The sequence below is a fragment of the Lissotriton helveticus genome, chromosome 3_1, assembly GCF_964261635.1.
Source record: "Lissotriton helveticus chromosome 3_1, aLisHel1.1, whole genome shotgun sequence".
NCBI lineage: Eukaryota > Metazoa > Chordata > Amphibia > Caudata > Salamandridae > Lissotriton > Lissotriton helveticus.
In genome coordinates this window covers 661,853,851-661,875,755 of record NC_136061.1, presented here as the reverse complement: position 1 = coordinate 661,875,755, position 21,905 = coordinate 661,853,851, and the positions used below count along the sequence as shown (strand labels likewise).

Sequence of the window (21,905 nt, the reverse complement as noted above, 5' to 3'; positions counted from 1 at the left end):
AGATTTGTTAGGTACATAAGTGGAAGTAGAAACTCTGTAATCAGATTGTTGACCCTTTTATTAACAATCACCTGCAAAAATAAAATGGTAATCTGGACACTGTAAAAGCTTTTGAGAACTAACTAACCAAAATTGACAATCTGTGCCATAGATCCATAAAGACTTAAAATAGATGCTGGACCAGTATTGTTCATTAAGCGATTTATGACAGAACGTAGCGGTGCCCTTTTTCTTACCATTACCTGGTGAAAAGAAGACATTGCCAACCCACCCTCTCTCAAGTTACAAAGATTTGGGTTCTGTAAGGTGTGTTTCCTGAATAATGTCAGTATCCGCATTAAGATGCGATAAATCAGTTAAAACCAATTGTCGTTTAATTGGGGAACCCAAACCCTTGACATTCTAGGATACAATGTTTGAAGACCTAGGGTAAGATGTTGGAAAAGGATGTAGAAATGTGTAAGGAGAACAAAAAATACAGACCAAGTATGCAATGGTAAATAATAAGAGAAGAAAGTGGAGAGGCTAAGAGAAATAAAAAGATGCCTTAGGAAAGGGGAGTAGGAAAAGCGAGGAAAAGGTAATAAATAAGCTTAGGATTTCTGAAGGACAGAAGAGTAGAAATATAATATTAAAGACATAAATGGAAGGGAACATTCCTAAAAATATTTTAAACGAAGGTGGGGTTTGATGGGACCACATGGGAAGGTGACAACTCTGGACTCCAGGGAGACATGGGGGAGAATGAAAATGAAGGATGAATCACTGGGGATATCACAAATTCATATGGGGAAACAAGTATCTGCAAAGAGAAATAGAAGTTAAGTATGATAGAACAAATTATAAACTGAGATTAAAACGATGTAAGACAATTAATGCAACAACATATGCATAACAGATGTCAATATCTCCTCGAAGAAAGGGGATCAAAATAAAACAGGAGAACAATAAATAACCTATTACGTCTTGGCAGATTTGGAAGTGTCCATAGACTGAATACTGCTTTCCGTAAAAAGGTCCTCCGACGGACCTGGTCTTCATAGCTAGAGGCTTTGGTGTATGTACCTTTGAACATGCATGGGTGGAATAGACCAAATTGGGCACCAAGGGAACATAGAGCTGGTCTCATGGAAAGAAATGTCTGTCTGTCAGCTAAATTTCTAGTGTAATCTTGGGGTAAAATAGATGTTGCTGCTAGACCATGAAATGTGTTTCCTGGATCTAGCTGCTGCTGAAACTTTAAGTAAGTCTATATTTTCAAGAAAATACAGTAGAACACCTCTGGGTCTATTTGTAGTAGATTATATGGTAGGCGCGTGGCCAAATCTGTGAGCACGTTTTAAAAATAAAAGAGGTGATTCTTGTAAATGCAGTAATGCAGGAAGAACTGTTTTGAAGAATAGGATGGGATCCGAGTTCTCCGATCCTTCCAGCAAGGTTAGAAATATATTGTTCAGCTGTCACAATTCTCTACGAATATAAGATCCACAGACAGATGGAGAAGATTTAGTTAGCACAGGAGAGTACTTTTTGGAGTGAAATTTAAGCTTTTTATTTTTTTATCTGGACAATTTGAGATGTAAAACGTTTGAATTGTCTAGCCATAATATTGCTGGGGACATTATAATTGTTCATTATGCTGTCAATAAAAGGGGTTGAAAATGCATCTTGGGAGTCCGATGTGGAAGAAGCATGCTTTTCTCTACTGAGTTGATTTGTGTTTGAGCCATCTCCTTGCTTACTGCTAGATTTTTCCTTCCTTGGCTAGAAATTGCACGTTCCCATGGATGATGGCCAGGTTAGAGTTAGGAGGTTGTTGCTGAGATAGCCACATTGCATTTATGCTGTTTAACCTGGATGTAGCTTCAGCGAAACTTTGTTCCACATAAATATCTGACAAAAGTGTTGATTTGCCTGCTTGAGATTTGTTCACTTTTCATAGAGTTGTAGGAGGGGATTTGTCAGTTTTCAACTTTGCACATCTGTCCTCTATTTAGTTCAGTATTCAAAGGCATAACCGTTAACTCAATATGTGTGGTTATTTAGGCTGCACATTTCTTTCAAATTCTAGATAGATTTTTGTACTTGTCTCCCCCATGTCTGTCTTAAGCTGATCAGCCTCTCTGTTCCCATTTCAAAGGAGGCACGCATGATTGGTACACGGAGCACCATGAGGATGATGCCTAGAGTTTACTCTGCTTGGTCGTGGCCAGTTTGACTCTGGGATTGGGCTCCTTTCACCAAACATGATCATGAACTGTTTATATTGTCCTCTCATAACAATGGGCATCATTCATTGATAATGGATATAGCAGTGCCTGTTTAAGTGCAAAGATTCATGGAATCCAGATGAACTCTCAGGATTTTGAAGGTACTGCCCCACTTTCTACATGATTCTGTAAGGTCTACGAATTACATGTTTGAGTGCCGTGCCTTGTGTCACTCTTTCATAGTACTGTAGCCTGGACATGCTTCATCTTGGAGCTATCCAAAAGCCCTCGGAGCCTATGTGCGTTTTTTCCCAGTGATTCTTGTTTTTTAGACTCCCTTTCCTAAACATCTGTTCTAGCATTGATGCCGTTGTTCATCTGTCTAGGTTATTTTGTCTGTTCGAGTCATTGCCAAGACTAAGATTTTGTTTGTTTTTTCCTTCATTCGGGTTAATTTATTTGACACCTCTTCATTGTTTGTTTGATAGATGCTCCTTTGGCTTTTCCAATCCTCAGACCTTGCCGCACCTGCTCCAGCTGGCAATGTCTCTGCCTGCTTGCTTACATATTTTTATTCATGCAGTGTAATATAGTGAGAATGTTGCCTGTAGGCACTGAAGCTTTTCACAGAGGGCGAGACTAGTCTTGAATTGAAGAATAACAAAGCTAACAATTAGAACTAAATGAATAAGTGAAACATAATATAAGGAAAGTCAGAACTGGAGTCTTTACATAGGCATGGAGCTGATTAAGACACAAATTGGAAGTGCAGGACAATCCGGATCTGAATAAAAGTATAGACCAACATTTGGGATGAAGGCAAAGGAAAAATAATAAATCTCTGAAGTTAAGAAACCGGGCAAACAAAGTAAGGACAAGAAAACAAATGTGTTAGAGGAAAGTAAAGAGAAAAGAATAAGCTACAGACAAGAGGATCAGCAAAAGAGTGTTAAGGAGGAGTGAATGGACGCAACAAAGGTAGGAGTGATCAGAGAACTGAAAATCTGGTATGAGGTAACACACAATGTCTCTCGGAAAAAAAGAGGTTTCAGCTCGATCTTAAAAACGCCAGATTGGTAGTGGTTCCTAGACTAGGGGAGAAATAGTTCCAGATTCTGGTCATACTCCCATTGAAGGATTTTGCCATCATGCATTCCATTTTGAGGGATGGAAGTGTTAAAAGCTGCATAAGGGTCTTAACCCCCACAGCCCTTTTTAGGTCTTGCGCCTGCGATGCATATGGCGAAGCCATATGCGCATCGCGCAGGCGCGATACTATAGTTGCCGGGTCTGCTTCCCAGGAGACAGGAGACTGGCACGCGCACGCTCAGGAAAGCGATCGGAGCCGGCCGCGCACGTTCCCAATCTCCTGTCTCTCTGGTTATGTCTAGTTTATCTTTTTATCGTGCATCAAAATAAACGATTTAAAAAATCACAAACCACTGCAGCGCTTTAGGCAAACCGCAGAACATTATTTTTTATGCTGCAACCTCACACCAGTAGCTCACAGGGTACTGTATAGTTGACCCTGGCTAAGCAAATAAAATGAGGATGTGGTGGTTTCGTTTTCTGTGAAAGTTAATACATTTTAAACATGAACACTGATGCCCCAAACACCATGTGCATTCAGGGCAGTGCCGATTGCAGCATGCACTAGGCCCGAGCTTGGAGACCTGACTGCTCTGAAGAGTGCCTGCATTAACCACCGATTCAATCCTCCTGGCAGCACTTGGTAATGAGACAGCATGTGAGTTAGTGGAGTCACTTCAGATGGCTGCAGTCTGCCTGTGGTTTTTGGGGGTGCCGTGAGCCGGATTATGTGTCAGGCAGCACTGTAGGAGGGGCAGACAGGGACACTCGGTAGGGTGTTACGTGGGCAGACAACACTGCAGTGCAGCAGAGCCGCAGATGGAGAATGCTTGGTGTTCTGGCCTTGTACACTGGTTCCTTCCTCCATGTACACCCAGGATCGGTTCATCTGCCCAGCACAACAGTAAACTTGCACTGTCTGACAACAAAACCACCACTGCAGACAGTCAGCAGGACTGACGTGGTTCGCAAACATGAAGCAATGACATGGACACACTACTGTGATGAGTATACAAGACACGTTTCACCGATAAATAAGCACACAACTCCAAACACCGGACCGCCATTTCCGGTCTAATAACAGCATTTGTGCACGCATGTCGTCCACGCACGGCACCTCGTAGGAGGAGGAGGTTCTTCAATATACAAAGGCCGTTTTCCCTAAAGGAGCTTCGCTATTGTTCTACAAATGAAGATTTTATGTGACAACAAATGTACATTGCGCATTAATCAGTGGTAACGTGATGGCTATTTTCATTTTTTTTGTACTTGTTACCTGAGTCTTGGTATGATAGACACAAATGACGTGAAGAGAAGTAGTCAGAATCGATTTCTTCTCTGTGGGTACTCTGTCTGAGCTACGCAGCAACCTGTTTGCTTTTATCATGCAGACAGGTCACTTCGTGGACAGCCAGCGTCGTCTTCACTGCAAACCTCTCACCCCAGAGTGGGGTGGGGGGTCATGGAGGCTTGTTCTCACCCCACGCAGCGGTGACTTAGAAAATGGGTCAGGTGCAGTGCTACACCCTCGCTGATAAACGGACAGCCTTCGAAACCCAGGGCCTATGCTTAGAACACCCAGGCTGTTTTCAATCAACAAGACCGGTTTGGAGACCCCTGCGTGTAGTGCGTCATAAGGGTTCAGTGCCTCAGTATTATCGGCCACCGAGGATCAGGGCTGAAACCAGGTAAGCCCTCCAAATCCTGCGACGGCACATGCGCTTTAGCACATGTGCCTATATTGAAAGTACCGGAGTTTGCCTGACCCTCGCGCAGAGTGAGGGACAGGGTCACACTCTTTTGAAGTTTATTTGATTAACTGTTTGTTAAAAAAATAATGAAAAGGCGATGCAGACATTGAAGTGGGGGCGGAGCCCTGCCGCCCTAATGAAGAAACCGCCCCTGTGACATATCCTTGAATCATTCTCCGTCGTCAGAGTGGGAGTCCCATGGTACCATAGGAAAGCAGTATGTAATACTATCATCGGCTATAATGGCAATGCACAGTCATTTTAAGAGCCTATCTATGTCCTTTATAAACAAACATTTGCAATGCAATAAGTCTCGCCCTTTTGAGAGATTGAGCTATTGGCGTTGTAAATGACAATGCCTTTTATTTATGTTTTAAAAACCAAAACATAAATAAAAGGTATTGTTATTTAGAATGTCGCGAAAATGCGAGACCAATTGCATTGCAAATGCTTGTTATTTTTGCTACAGTGTAGTGGGGACTGCCCTCGTGAAGTAACTTGTATGTGATGCAGTTTGTCTCTAAAGATCCCTGACTTCTGTGGTAGCAGTTGAAGAGTAAGTAGGACTGGAATAATATGTTAAAATTTTGTTGAGCCAGAGACTGGGTGTGCTGCAGCAGGCATCACAGCCTTCGGTGGGATGAGGTGAAAGGAAGACCAGTCAGGAAAAAGTTACCCATAATCCATTTTTAACAGCATTAGGGATTTGGCAAGAGTCTTAATTCGATCCAGCGATTTTACTGGCAAATTCCCCGATTAAAACGCAATAAAAAATGTGCATTCTTAGCCTTAGTGTTGAACTGCATTTATAGGTTGGCTGTGACTCTTGTTGTAGATTTCCCTTAGCTGCTTTTTCTCCCTTTTGGTAATTGTTTGTTGTCGCCTCTGAACATACATACAGAGATGATCTTCTGAGGGGACAGGATCCAGCCGTCCCCGCCCCCAACTTCCCTATTCTTGCCTTGGTTGTATTCCCTGGTACCCTTACAATATATGTGAAGATTGTTTTTTTTTCATAGGAAGCATCCACCACACGTTGTCAACTAGGAAATGTTGTCTCATATTTGCTTGCTCCCTCTAATTGTTGTAGAAACCCAGTTGAAAAGAAATTAGACTTTTCTTAAATCCTATGGAATTTATCTCTGCTTGTTCCTCTCATTGTTCATAATTTGGGTCTGCCCATGTCTACTTTTTAGATTGAGCCTAGGAGCAGCGTGCATGTGCTGCTCCCTCTGCGAGGTATGCTTCAATAGAGTATGCAGTAGAAGCCCCACCCACTCTCCGCCCATATTTATAATTGGCTGGTGTTATTGTCATTCATAAACGCTGAATTCCGAATCATTATGAGGCTTGCTAGTCCCTCCTGGATTCTGCCTTGTCTCCATTTGTTACCGCCCATAAGGACTGGACCTTTTACTGGTGGTGGTACACGGTCGGCATTATAAGTTGGTGAGCACTACTTTATTTAATGCTCTTCCCCTATTCCATCCGTGACCTTGCAGCACCCGTCCCCTTATATTATTAATGTATTGGTTACTTTACAGCGCGGGCCGCTTCAACTATAGCGGCCATGCTTATTTATTTATTTTATTTACGTCGCAGTCCAATTTCAAGCGGCCATGCGCTTTTAATAGTTTTTTGTTAATTTGTGTTATGTAGAATATAGCATGCGACTGGGCTTACATTACATTTTTAGGGCTCGACCTCTGCCAATGCGTTTGCGCATTGCAGATGTCGAGACATATTGGGGCTTAACGAGAGCTTAACGAAACGGGCGATTTGATGCTGTGCCCGTGAAAAAAGCGCGTGCACGCATCAAAGTCAACAGCCTCCCTCCCACAAGCTTCCCCCAGCGTGCGCTCTGGCATTTCTCCTCCCCTAATTATTCAGTGCCCACGGCCGGCCGGCACATCAAAGGCTGCTGCTCCCCGTGCGTCTCGTCACCCTTACTCTCCCCTATTCTTCCCTTCTTGCCTCTCCCTGCCCCCCCCCCCCCCCTCCCCCCATTGCAGGAGTCCCTCATTCACACTAGGTTACTGGGTGTGTTTTTGGTGCTCACTACACGCAACTTTTTTTACATATCCCTTGAGCGGCTTGTATTTGTTTCCGTTGATGTATCCTATATTGTTGAAGCTGTGAGATTTTTGTTGTTCTTGCTCTGTTGTATCCCGAATTGTGTGCAACTCGGGTTCTTTGTTTAGTTACTTACTGCTTTTATAGTGGCCTTGTGCTCACGCACTCACTTTTACTGACTTAATGCCTCATCAGCACGTTTCAAGTTCCACCTTCCCTCTTTCCCCCAACAAAGGTGGCACCATCGAGGGTGGAGGAGGCAGTTTTGTCGTTTGAGAGCCGGAGGCTATGTGCCGGCCTCCTAAACTCTTCTTTAGTAAGCCAGCAGCATGGCCGTGTTAGACCGTTCCTTTGTGAGTTTTTGCTGTGGTTCAGTATTTTTTACTAGTTTTGGTGTGCTGTCTGCCTAGTTTGTGCCCTTATGACATTCCCCCTTTTCCCCCCCACACACTTAATTGGCAGTTAGTGCTTTTAAATTGGTTTAGTGCACACATGCTCGCATTGTACTCTAACCGATGCATCACGTCTTCCAAGTGTCTTGCTTCTTGTGTGCCTACGATCTTGCCCAAATGAGATGTGTTTAAGCGCTTTAGTGGTTAGAAGGGTGTTTGCCGTTTCTAGACCTGCTTGGCCCCTTGTTTAGGGAGACAGGATTGCTACTGCTTAGACAGTGTGATGGCTGAATGATGTTGGCCGTGGGCTGCAGGAAACGCTGTCCTTTGAGTCTATTAGCTATTCCTTTCTCCATCTTCAAACTTTCTACTGTGTCTCTTGTGTCATGTGATGCAACTAGGGATAAGTTCTCCTGGTTAGTGATGCACTGCAACGGGAGTAGTACTTTTTAACTTCTGTCGCATTTCAAACAGTAGGCCACTGTATTGTATTGCTGTGTTTTGAAGGAGAGTGGATTTGGAGGGGCATGCCCTCTTGTGGGTTGCTTCCTTTTCGGGATTGTTCCAGTGTGTTAAACTTTCTCACTTCACTCAGTATAAGTGCCCTCCTTTTCCTCGGAGTCTAGCAGGGAATCCTCATTATCTAACCAACTTTTTAACACCTGTCTGTCCTCTCTCGGGCAACCTTCGTTTTTTCGGGGGCCAAGCTACACCCTATCCTGAACCAATCTGTGTGTGTGTACGCTTTCAAGCAATGATTGAAAGGATGGATTTGGCTTGCCGGCATGGAAGATGTTCCCTGGATGTTTTCAACAAATATCTCTGCAGCTCGCTATGAATCTACACTCGAATGCAACACATAGAGCCTGTTCCTGTGTGCTGTTTCTTCTTTGTGAGCATTTGCCCATCCTTGCAACGCTATTTCATGCACCGGATGGAGAAGCCTACGCATGGGCGTAGTCTCGGTTTTCAAGTCTAAAGTCTTGAGAAACTAGCGACCAAGGTTTTTTTTTTTGTTGCAGTTTTATATAGCGGGAACCCGACCCAAAGGTATTCGAGTGCTTTACATGAGCACCAGTTACATTACCAAGGACTCATTTATTTTGGTAGGCACATGAGATTAAGTGATGTGCCCAGAATCACCGGATGTTCACCCGACGCCGAGACTTGAACCTGGTTCCCCTACTCCAAGGGCGCAGCCATATCCTCTCATGCCAAGCAGAAATGTACACTGACCAACGCGGAGCAGAAAATACAGTTTAAACGTCTTTGCCAACCTTTTTCTAGGAACCTGACATTTTACTTATGCCCATCGTAGTCCTTTTGTTCTGAAAACCTGTTTCTGTTGAAACCGATGTATCCCTCTGTCCGCTGATCACCAGATGTTGGGCACCCAGGCTCCGGAGCAATGTGCTCCGCACATTCGAGCTCAAAGCTGGAATTTACAAGAGCTTTGAAATATTATTTTTTCTAAATATAGTACTCTCCTCTAAACAGTTTTTTTATTTTTTTATGTTCTCGAAAACCAATAGGCTATTGCAGTCATTAGATGTGTGTGTGTGTGTGTGTGTGTGTGTGTGTGTGTATGTGTGTATATATATATATATATATGTGTGTGTGTTTATATGATTCGATTGATAAAACCAAACTTACTTATTTAGATTTATAATATAATCTGAAACTAAAAAATAGCTATGTGAAGCGACTGGACGCTGCCCTCTTGAGTGTGCGTAACTTGGGGTTGTAATTATCAGAATTACAAATACTTGGAGAATGCTCATAAATCTGCAGAGTGAGGTGTAGTGCTATTAGCTGTCCTGTGTCCGTTTGAACTCCCTGAATCTTCTCGTGCACCACCCAGCATCACTCCGCACCACTCACATCACCACATCATCACTCAGCATCACCCCAGCATCACTCAGCACCACCACAGCTCCACTCATCATCACCACATCATCACTCAGCGCTACCCCAGCATCACTCAGCACCACCACATTATCACTCAGCACCACCACATTATCACTCAACGCCACCCCAGCATCACTCAGTGCCACCCCAGCATCACTCAGTGCCACCCCAGCATCACTCAGTGCCACCCCAGCATCACTCAGCGCCACCACAGCATCACTCAGCGCCACCACAGCATCACTCAGCGCAACCACAGCATCACTCAGCGCAACCACAGCATCACTCAGCGCCACCACAGCATCACCCAGCGCCACCACAGCATCACCCAGCGCCACCACAGCATCACCCAGCGCCACCACAGCATCACCCAGCGCCACCACAGCATCACCCAGCGCCACCACAGCATCACCCAGCGCAACCACAGCATCACCCAGCGCAACCACAGCATCACCCAGCGCAACCACAGCATCACCCAGCGCAACCACAGCATCACTCGGCACCACCACAGCATCACTCGGCACCACCACAGCATCACTCGGCACCACCACAGCATCACTCAGCACCACCACAGCATCACTCAGCACCACCACAGCATCACTCAGCACCACTCCAGCATCACTCAGCACCACCCCAGCATCACTCAGCACCACCCTAGCATCACTCAGCACCACCCCAGCATCACCCAGCACCACCACAGCAAAGACATGGACAGATGACTGTTGGCCCCTTGGCCTCTTCTAACTATATTAGATATGCTCTTTCTTAGCCCTTTACGGCAGTTCAACTTATTGTTGCTTGTTTTTCCACTTCTGCATCTCTAACCTTCACGTCTATTAAAATGTTTTTTTTATTTTAACAGGTCTAAAACTGTATTGTAGTGACTTTCAGAAGCAATGGCGGAGAATCTGAGTCCTGAGGAAAAGTATCATCTCATCTCACGGAATCTGCAGGTGGGTTCTGGATCATTGGTGTCAAGATTAGGATGAGTAGTTTAAGAATAGATGCAGCCATTTTGAATTTCCCTTATCAGACTCTTAACTGTGCAAGTCTCACACCATCGGTCCTTACATATGCATAATCAAACAAACCAATCAATACCACTCCAATGCTTGTCGATAACCTTCCCAAAGGCATTACCTTTTTTTTTTGTTTTCTGACAGGTTTCATGGACGTTGTCAGAAATCAAGCCTTTGTTAGTTTTCAATTGCAGTGCCTTCCTTCTGACTTTTCAGATTTATGTCCTCTTCTTTTAAAACACAAATGTTTTTCCTTTTGACTTTTGGATACACATTCTAGCCATTAATGAGGTTCCTTGTTCAAACCGCTTCATTCTAGCCCCTGACTGGTGAGTGTAGGTTTGCACCTCGTTTGAATGGAAGAAAATCTAGAGCTTCTTTTCAGCCAAACAAGAGCTGTTTATTGGCACCCAATATAAAGAAGCAAACTTTAAATACATTGTCTTGGATGGCAGCTTTGAGCATGGTTATCAATCTATTGGTCTTCATTTCTAAAAACATGGTTTTCTCCAAACGCAACACAGAACGATATGTCCTTCCTCCTGTATCCAAAGTCTCACTTTCTCCATGTAATCAATCAAAATTGTACACAATTTCCAATAGTCTTGTCTACTAATGGCTCTTTTCTCTAATCTCAAAGTATTCAGCGTGGGAGTCACCCTAGTCTCTCTATTATAAGGCTCATTGTTTAATTAACATTAACCCAATAGGGCGCTAGCGCTCAACGGAATAACAACATATGACTCCAGGTAGCTTTCGAGAAACCACATCTAAGACAGGACTTTATTTGATAAAAAAAATTTCAGTATTTTAGCTGGAGTACAATACAATTGAAAAATAACAAAGACATTGTTTTTCTTATGGCTTTCCAAACGCGGTGTGTTAATCATGTAAGATAAAGAACGCAGCTTGTTTATGGAGACTCACAATTAGCCCTTTCACTTATCATGGGCAGAAGATCATACGCCAGATGTATCAATATACTGGACTTCAAAAGTGCAATTAGCCTCCAGTCTTTTTGCGATCAGTATTGAATTTTACAGACCAACCTATCTTCGAGGAGGTCACTTTGCAATATTCCAAATCAGACTGGGTTTGCAGTCCAACCTACCTCATTAATATGATACGGTAGGTTGCATATTGCATCTTACTCCCATTGGTGGAAATCACAGGTTTGGTGACCTGCAAGAGTCACCTGACTCTCTTTAAGCAGCCAGATTCCCTTCAAAGAAACAAGGATGTTGTGATAAAGTTGTTTTTTTGAAAAATGTGTGAAGACCACTGCCTGTCCCCTGCCCCTCCTCCCCCCCCCCCCCAAATATTTTTCCAAAATGTTAATTAATGTTAGTCATTAAAACTTTTCAGTGGTTTTAAACAGAAATTCTAGTCGCAAGCCATTGATGTATCTGGTACCAGTTTGGTATTTGGAAGGGAGGCCCACAATATGCCTCTTGCAAATACCAAATTGTCATCCAGTCGCTATCCCATTTTAGGAGTCGATAACCAGGAATTCATGCAGAAAAGGCGGGTTATCCCCAATATTTCGCCTTTTGTTAGGCCCTATATTTTTGCTGGCTTTAGAAATCTGTGCACATTACCCCTGCTAACCAGGAGTGGTGTGCTATAGCTTTCCCTGTAGTCATGGTTTTATTACCTTATTCTTAATTGGCACATTTGACTTTCCTGTAGTCCCTAGTCTTGTACAGAAGCTCACCTAGGGCCTGAAAGTTAAATGCAACTTGTGGTTTGCTGCACCTGTTAAGCTATCCACTATAGTGGCAGTACAAATATGGTTTCTGGCCTACCCTGTGTAGTCTAACTACACTGGGTAGGCCGTGTGCAGTGCAGCATGTTAAAACAATCCTTTAGCCAGGTAAAAAGCTTTCAAATAAATGTTAGTAAGTCACTGTGACCCTTGTTGCCCGCAAAGTAAGGTGTGCATAGGATTTGAAGTGAGACAAATCGAAAAAAATGCTACAGTGACAAGGATCTAAAAGCTATTTTCTCTGTGGCAGACCGAGGTGTTCTATGTGGAAACCCAGAGTACAGATTAACCTACAAATAATACATCTGAGAAATGGGCCAGGTAGAAAAATACTTAAATCCCTATTTTTTATAGTTATTACAATCAAGTTAAATGGTGAAATCGGATATTTAATTAATATTAAAGAAAGGTTACTTTTAGAAAGTTACTCTTGAACTGTCCTAAGCTAATTAGCAAAATTCTCTGCCTGCTCTTAGCCTGTGCTCAGTCTTGAATAGGTGTGAAATGCCTCCTAATAGGCTGATCTCAAGGGCAGAGATGACTCCTCCGAACTCCACAGAATATTGAGTGTGGGCTGGGGCATCCTTTTTGACATCAGAGCCTCATATCCTGCTTGACTAGTATGTTGAGCTACATGTAACATTCGGGGAATACTTTAAAAGTGGAGCACAGGATGCCACGACAATTTTTGGGGATCCCCAGTCTGATTGCTGCAGGACCCCGCTTTTGTCCTTTCAGAACTTCTGTCTCTGGGTTTGTTGTGGGTACAGTGCCTTCTTCAACCTGTAATTCAGTGTTGGATGTTGGTGGACACTGATTTCCCTGTGAAATTTTAAGTTTAGTGTGGCTAAAGACTTATGCCATCTTGAAAATGCCCTGACTCATGGGCGTGTTTGCAGAAAGTCAAACGGGAACTATTAAAAAAGTGAGTAGGGTTGGCCCCGGAAACTTTTGCCCCATTGTTTAGAGAGTGCCCAGGAAGTCACCCTGGCCCGCTAGCTCGCGCCAGGCTTGGTGTGGCATCTCCAGGCACCCATATCGTAACACTTTTGGGATGTTCAGAAGATCAAAAGAGGACTGAACCTTCTGTCTATGACCTGAGAGGAGCACTGAAGGACTGGACCTGCTCCCTCTTTTACTCAGGATTAAGAAGTGGACTCCAAGAGTCAGTTGGCTGACCTACTGTGTGGGTTCAAGGAGACAATAAGTTGCATGAGCCCTTTTCCTGGAAGTACCCATGTGACCAGTGACGACTCTACCTGGACTGGACCCTGCTGTTGGCCTTTGCCTGACACATTGAGTCTACAGGTGCTGCCCCTGAGGTCCTGGGGTGCTTTAGAAGTGTACTTTGGCTGACTGAGACTTGAAAGACTAAGTCCGAAGGTTAAATCTGTCATTGGGATGAACCTGTTTGGTTTATACAACTTGCGCTCCATCCCGGCCAAGCTAAAACTGCCCAGAGGTCGCGGTCTACAGCGAACGCAGACTATCATTTGCACCTTGCGCTTTTTTTCGCTATTCCTAATTAAAACATTACAAATTTGTATCTCCTGTTCTCCTTATTGGATTTTTGTGATTTTGTTTATTACATTTTACCCTACTTTTCTAATTGGGTTTGGGGGTTTTATTGTTTGGCATTTTGACCTAATTGCTGTTTCAGTACTAAATAAATACTTTACACATTACCCTAAGTTAAGCATTATACTAAGTTAAGTCTGTCTTCTCCGTGCCATAGCTGCTAGGGGATTGAGCTCAGGTTAATTTAGTAACTTGGAATGTTCACCTTGCAAACTCCGAACTAAAGAGTTTACTACAAAAATGTTTATTATACCAGAATGTACCACTGCCAATATAGCTAAATATATTTTGGGCACCACCTGCCTGACTCACTCATTAGCATCAGTATTCATGAAAACAATATTCAGTATATCATCAAGCCAATACCCCTACTCCCCAAAGTCATTATATCGTATTATGAACACAATGTTCCAGCATATTATATCTACTGTCATGCAAAGTGATACTTGATATTCTTCTCTGATCATGCAGGAGGTCCTTGGAGAGGAGAAGATGAAGGAGATCTTAAAAGAGCGTGAGTTGAAGATTTATTGGGGAACAGCAACGACAGGAAAACCTCACGTGGCGTACTTTGTGCCAATGTCCAAGATTGCAGATTTCCTGAAGGCCGGATGTGAGGTGTGTTGATTTCAGGGTGTGGAAAAAAGGCATACGAGTGTGTAGGAGCAGGCCTAAGATTGTGAATCATTTATGGCAAGCAATATAGCGCCTCAGCACTGGAAGACATTTTACCTTTAATAAAGAGTCGGAGTGGGACTCCTGAGACTCTGACAGCTAGTGGGACTTAGCCTAAAAGTCACCTACAGTGAATGGGAAATAACCACTACTGCTAGCGAGACGGAAGTGGGAATCTGGGACATGCTGATGAAACACTAGAGACATGATCTTAAGGGACTGTGTGTTTTGTTTGTGAATGCTGTATTTTACTTTGTGTTCGTATATAAATACTTATTTTTTCAGAAAGCACACATTTGACTGGGCAATCATTTATTGCTGCTGCTGAATGTATTTTGAGTTTTGAGAGGAGTCCATGTTCATATCCCATGTCTAAACTTCCCCCTCCCCTCCCACCCAAGAAGCCTTGAACTGCTCCACCAGCGCTACCAATGAGAATTAAGCGCTGCAGGGTGCTTGGCCCAGTTGTAGGTCGGGCTGCAGGAAATCAGGAGTAAAAGGCCTCAACACCCACATTGGGCACAGTAGCTCCTGCTTACCCCGTGGCCCTCTGAACGGAATTCTGACTAACAATTCAAGCTTTATACATTTTAAGGCGTTTTATATGGTACGGACTAGACCCAACTTGTGGTAGATGTTTTACAACAGAACAACTTCGTATAACAAGCATTGGCATTGCCAATAGGTCTCGCTTGTGGGTCTTTCGTTCTCTGCCAGACAACGCACACCGGATCCCCAGCACTAATCAAGTTATTTCCGTATTCAAGAATCTGAACTATTCATTTCAATATTATGTGCTTTCTCGGTTTTTCCCCCTCGCAATCACCAAGATAATTAGACATTTTGCACTTTATAATGAAATGATTGCAGCCTCAATCTGTGAGAAATGGGGAATTGACTGTTCTTCATTGTACTGTGGAGTGGATGGAAATGTGTGTGTGCGGGAGGGGGGGGGGTAGAGAGAGGGGGTGAAAGAGAGACACAGGAAGGGAAAGGTGGAGAGAAAGAAGCAGAGGGGGAGATAGGGGGGTAAGAGGAAAGAAAGAAAGAAAGAGGAAGGAAGGAAAGAAGGATGGAAAGAAATAAAAAAGAAAGGAAGAAAGAAAACGAGAGAAAGAAAGAAAGAATGAAAGAAAAAGAGAAAGGAAGAAAGAAAGAAGAGAAAGAAAGAAATAAAGGGGGAAAGAAAGAAAGAAGACAGAAAGAAAAAAAGGAAGGCAGGAAGGAAGAAAGAAAACGAGAGAAAGGAAGAAAGAGAATGAAAGAGAAAGGAAGAAAGAAAGTAAGAAGAGAGAAAGGAAGAAAGAAATGAAGGAAGAAACGAACAAAGGAAGGAAGAATGAAAGAAAGAAGGGAAGAATGAAAGAAAGAACGAAAGAAAGGAAGGAAGAAAGAAAGGGGAGGGAGGGGAAAAAAGCGAGCGAGAGGAAGGAGAGATAGGTGGAGTAAGAGAAACATAAAGGGGCGTGGGGAGGGGTGCTTTGGCTTTCTCCATTGCTCTGGGAAGTGCATGTAAATCTGTATGACAGAGAAAGAGGCAGAAAGGATTAAACATAAAGGTGGGAGATAGAGGACAGGAGAGAACAAGAACGAAAGACAGGCCAAAGCAGGGTGAAGGATGCGAGCATGAAAAACAAGGCAGCGCTGGGAGGGGGGCTGGGCACGAAGGAAGGAGAAATGTGAGTCACGGAGCCCGTGAAGTGTGAAGCAGATCCCTTTGAAGCTCTCGGAGGCAGGAGCAAATGGTAAGGGGAGCTAAAAACAAGAGCGGCCGGGAAGCGGCCAGGAAACTAAGTACGGCCGGCCACATAATTAGGGGAGGAGAAGTGTGGCAGGCAGATGTGCGGCCTGGTGAGGGGGCGGGAATGCGAGCCTGGTGGGGGCAGGCGGATTACGGAGATGCTCGTGTTTGTGTGGTCACGTGACCCGCTTTGTGGCCACATGACCTCACATGCACTGTGAAGAAACGCCAGTGGTTTCACTAGCCGATCGAGCACTTGAATTCGATCCTATCCATTCCTGCGGAATGGGACAGGCTCGACCTAAAAAGTAAACAATGCACCATAAAAATTTCTAATCCTATTTAATGGTATAGCACAGTTATCTGTGTATATTACACACAAGTGGTCGACAATGTGTAGTTGTGTTTCAGCCACACTTTCCATTGAGAGCAGTGTTTTGATTTGCCTATAACCTTTGACCTCATGGACGGATTTGCTCAAAATTTGGCAGTCGTTTGGATTAGACTAACACAAGGAGATGATGAACGGAGTGCTGAAACGTTTGACACTCACCCCCAGTCACAGATCTGGGTTAAATCCATCATAGTTCTTTAGCTCACTTAGCCACTCCAGTTTGGACCCAGCAATATGCAAGTCAGTCTTGACCCTGTGCCTCATGGGAACAGTCCAGCCCAAAGTGCCAGGCCAGGTCCTCCCTAGACCGGAAACAAGCATCCTGGGACCGGTTTCGGGGTAACACCCCTCATCAGCCAAGCTAGCTTGAATCCAGTGGCAAAGCTTGGATTAGCCAGCTAACGCTTTGGCATGGGAATTTTCATGAAGCTCTGTGCATGGGGAAAAAAGTTAAAAGGGGGTAGGGGCTTAAAAAGATGTTTTTAGCTTTTTAGTTCCTATAGGAAGGTTTGCTCATTCTTATAGCCCAAACGTCTGAACTTTACTCAGGAAGCATGTTTTTTTTTGATTCGGTGTAAATCCACGTTATAGTTTTTGAGAGATTACTGCAAAAAAAAAAAGCAGTATGCGCCTTAAAGGGTTAGCACTTTTGTGTACGTCTTTTATTTAGACTCTCAAATCATGACTCCTTTCAAACATATATTAATTTCTTTTTTTCCATCAAGTAACTGACTGGAGAAGGGCTCTGAATTTTTTTTCCCTCCACCTTGAAATAATGAATCACAAGCTTTGCGCTGTCAAAAACAAATTTCCACAGCCGTGGCATGGCCACCCTCATATGTTAACAAAGAGATGCTAGTGGTCTATGGTCCATGAAAGGTGCAGAAGTTTGAGACAGACCTATGACATCAGATGGCCTCCTTCTAATAATTCCATCTTCCTAAATGCAGCTCACTGTTTAGGTCGAGCATTCGAGGCCTCTTGTATATTCTTTAGTATATACTTTAGTATATATACTTTACTATATACTTATATGTACTTTGTGGGCTCTGAAGATCAGCCATAGGACTAGTCTGCTTCTGCTTAGGAACTTTTTTTCTGTTCAACTGCCTTTATTTAACTGTCTTGATAGAAAACGACCAGCAGAGCTCCGTAAAATACCGGAATTGCTTCAGCATTCTCTAGATTCCAGTCCATGGAAATTGTCTTCCACGAGCACCCGTAGACAATAATATTTTTTTCAAATCTTGTATTTTCAGTGATATGACCACCGAAGGCCCTACTTGTATATTAAAAACAGAGCTTTGACTACATCCTTTCCCACTGAAAGGGCAATGTTTCTCTCCATGCGTTCCCATACCTGGTTTTCAGAGTGTTGTGACTTGCACCACTGTCTCTTCTGATTGCGGAGTGAGAATGGACCTTCTGATCAAGCATGCCACCTTGGTGTGGTGAGGGCCTTAGTCGTTTAAACAGTATAACCTGTTTATTGTTTGCGTCAATCTTCTGCACCATTACTTTGACCATAGACCACTAGCATTTCTTGTGTTATTTTTGTTAAATAGTGAGGACAGGGTAATGTTGTCTTTATTCCCCCACATTCTCTCAAGTGATTTTCTCACCTTCAGATGTGACGAACCCCTGGGGCGTGCTGAAGAGTACCCAAAGGCATAGAAAACTTGAGTCTCAAAACAAGTAAATAAACAACTCGCTAGTCATAAATAGATCATGAGCCACCATTTTAGCTGCTGTGTTTGACCACCATTTTGTGACAAATCATTAATCTGTTATGCTTTGCATGTAAAGTTTGAGGCAGTCTACGCTAGGTTGGGCTCAGGGCCTGGTGGAAGACCAAGCCTTGCAGGCAACACCCTCTGTGTATTGCCTAAGCCATGCGCATAAGGTTGGCGGTTGAAAATTAAGTAATTAAAAAAAAACCCAGTGCATTCATTGAAAAAAAATCCATTAAAACCTGAGTTACGGTTCTGACTCCGATGCATACATCTTCCAAAGTTCAGTAGGAATGGTTACCAACGAATAAAAAACACGCAATAACTCACACCACCAGTTAAGTACAAAATACCCCACTCCCTGAAATGGCCACCGCAGCCAATCAGATCACTTGGTTTCGCAGGTCCGAAGCAGCCGACTGGGGGGGGGGGGAGGGGGAAAGACTCCCTCAGCCAATCACAAGGACCAACGTCAATATACCACTAATGTTTGAACCTTAATTTCTCAAAAACCAAGGAACAAGGAACAAATTTAAACTAAATCACAAAAAGCATGCTTCCAGAATACAAATCTAAGTCTCTGCTAGATTTGATGTAATGCTGTTCATCTACTTTTCCTATATCACTGTCTAAATTTCCTCTGGGAAATGGCATAGGAAAATTTTATTTTGGCACCACCTTCTTTTATTTTAAGCCCCAGCTTGACGAATCACCCCAACACTTCCCTGGAAGAAGCTGAGCTAAATTAACTTTTTTTTCTTTTTCTTTTTTTAAAGTTTCATGAAGATTCATCAAACATCTCCAGATTTATTAGCAAAACAAAAAAAAATTCTTCCTGTGGAAACTGGCCTTTTATTGCACAAAATGCGGTGATAAAGCACAGTCAACTGAAACATTTCTCAGTTGGCTATGAAAAACAGATTTGTTGGAGCTACCAGGATTGTGCATATTATTATTCGTAATAACAAGAGCAACCCATATGTCTTTGTGAACTGGGTAAGTACATATGTACTGAAAAAAAATATTCACAAGGAACTCATTTAGAACAACGATAGCAAATTTCGCAACTAGAATAATTGCAATGCTTAATCATTCACAATTCATATATACCCTGGTTAGCTCTTATATATAATACTGCATAAATCAGATAATCATATAGACACTTCAGACAAGCTCACAATAATTTCAACACTTCTACCTAACTTCAGCCGAAGTAGGCACATTTATTTATACAAAATTGAAAATACAGTTTAATAATATTCTTAATATTTTTACATAAACTATTATCGTGCCCCAAGTGTAGTGCCCATAACCATATTTACAGTGAAGTAAGTGACCTATTCAAAGACAAAACAACGGATATCAGTAGGTTTTAGAAAAGGACAAATTATAAGAATGCCATTTTTGTTTTTCAAAGTTGTCTCTTTTCGTATTTCGTCGACGGCGTTTCGACCCTCTCTAGATACCGGGTCTCATCAGGACAATATATCTGGGGACAGTATTATTTGGATATGTTGCATTGGCGTGTCCAACGATGTTGATTTTCGTAATCTCAATTTGTTTGGCACCAATTAAAGGGATCTCTTTCTAGCGTGTATTAACGCTGCATATATCTCAACCACTTATTTAGCGGCAAGAGTATGGAGCGTTTATTTCTCCTTGCTTCCTCGGTAGCGGTATTCGCAAATGACGAGTGACCCCTCGTCAAAATGTTCCAGATTGCAGATCTTTGCAACAAAGCACAATTACTATCCAGTCCAGCCATGTATCCTGTCAGCTTTTGCACGCAATTAACATGGCATTTAAAATAAATTATGCTTAACAATCTTCAAGTGCTTAGAAAGCCTAAAGCATGAAGGGCTTTCAGAATGGTGCTCCACCAGGTGACACGTGTGGTCTACAAAGTGTTGTCATGCCAAATTGAGCCTCCAATGGATGCTGCGTTTGAATACTGCTCATTTTTTCCCACGCTTTGAGGCAGTATTTTTTTTAGACTTCTTGGAGGTATTGCAGTATTTTGCTTCCATGTCTTCCAAAAAGTTGTCCATTTGCTGTTTCCGGTCTTTCTGTCTGCTTTGAATTAATGCTGACAAATCATCCAAACCCTCGCCTAAACCAAATTCCTTCTTCATCTCTTCAGCTTCTGCTGGGGCCCTTTTCGTACGGTCCGTGCGTTTTTTCTTAGGCTCCTTTACAAAGGTATCGTAGGCAGAAACCTCTCCTGAATCAATGGCTGCTTGTATTATCTTCCTTATCCAGGGCTCATCTTTATAGGTAACACAGAGCACAGACTCCATAATGCGGTCCATATCTCCCTCAAAGTCCACATAAGCTTCTTTAACATCAGCCAGCTCCTCTTCTGAGCCAATGTACTCTTCTTCAAATGCTTGAATATCTTCTGTAGTGATCTTTTTGAAAAGAAGTCGCCAGTATTCCTCCCAGTTTCGGTCTTCTTTTAAGACTTCCCCTTCCTCATCAACAATTCCTTGTTCATCATAGAGTGCCCGCTGCTCCTTGTCACTTAAAACCGCATAAACTTTACCAAGGGTCTGGAACTTCGGTGTGGCCTCGTCCTTCTCTTCCTCTGGGACTCGGTCGGGGTGCACCTTCAGAGAGACACGATGGTAGTCGCGTCGGAACTCGCTTTCGCAGGACGTCTTCCCCTTCATCCCCAACACCCGGTACAAGTCTGTTGTACCGAAGTACTGCTCGCAGCGCTCCATGAGGCCCGGCATGCTGGCTAGAAACTAACAGATGCGAGGAAGCTAAACTGCTATCGGAGAGTCCCCCTGCACGTTGTGCACCTGCCTCGGCTCAGAGGATATGTTCCTACCCGCTTTCAGCTGTTTAAATTATTAATGCACAGTCTTTTTGCCTTTTAATGTGATGCCTTGTCAGTGCTCTAGGCGCAGTTGTTCATTATATCTTCAATGTTCTCATTGTATTGGCCGGTGAGCCTATTGATCGCCGGCTCTGGAGGGATGAATTGTTCTATTTGTGCGACTTCCAAAGTATGTATGAGGGTATCAATGTACCTCGGATCGCTTACCCATTTCTTATGTCCAGTGCTTTCAGTTTTTAAGTAAGGAATGAAGAAGGAGATGAGGGAAATGGTTTGAACGGTCTACCGGAACTGGAGTATAGATCTTGATCCTCCATCCTTTCGTTATGAAGAGGTCCTTAGTGGATCCGTTTGTGTGTATGTGTGTGTGGTTTTCATTTATTTTTTTGTTTAAAAATCTGTTTATTATGATGTCAACAACAAGTAATATATTCAAAAAACAAACTACTGTCTCCCTGTTGATCCTGTGCTCCGTTCTGATCAAAAATCAATCTTTTACCATTAAGGTGACCAATCCGGAAGTGGTTATGTTTGGGGCGATATTAACTGTGTTTGTGTGATGGAGGGTTTGTCTTCCAGTACACATCATGTAGGTACTATATTTAGACAAAGTACAATACTCTGCAACCCTAAGGAATAGTTTGTCTCTATTATACAAGACAATTGTACTCCTTCCATTGTGCTTTTCTCTCAATATTCATGCCTCTATGAGGTTGGATATTTTACTTATTTCCTCACGAT

The 21,905-nt window shown here is 43.0% G+C and overlaps 1 protein-coding gene and 1 pseudogene across 2 annotated transcripts in view; one reads left to right on the top strand and one right to left on the bottom strand.

Annotated features, from left to right (window-relative positions):
• Window positions 1-21,905, top strand: part of YARS1 (tyrosyl-tRNA synthetase 1) — a 176,024-nt gene that overhangs the window by 109,251 nt on the left and 44,868 nt on the right. For both annotated transcript variants that reach the window (XM_078680744.1, XM_078680742.1), the window contains 2 exons: window positions 10,283-10,373; window positions 14,254-14,400. In XM_078680744.1, the coding sequence (XP_078536870.1) occupies window positions 10,317-10,373; window positions 14,254-14,400 (204 nt within the window). In that variant the 5' untranslated portion in view covers window positions 10,283-10,316. The remainder of the gene's footprint in view (window positions 1-10,282; window positions 10,374-14,253; window positions 14,401-21,905) is intronic.
• Window positions 20,081-21,072, bottom strand: LOC144824701 (dnaJ homolog subfamily C member 9 pseudogene; annotated as a pseudogene).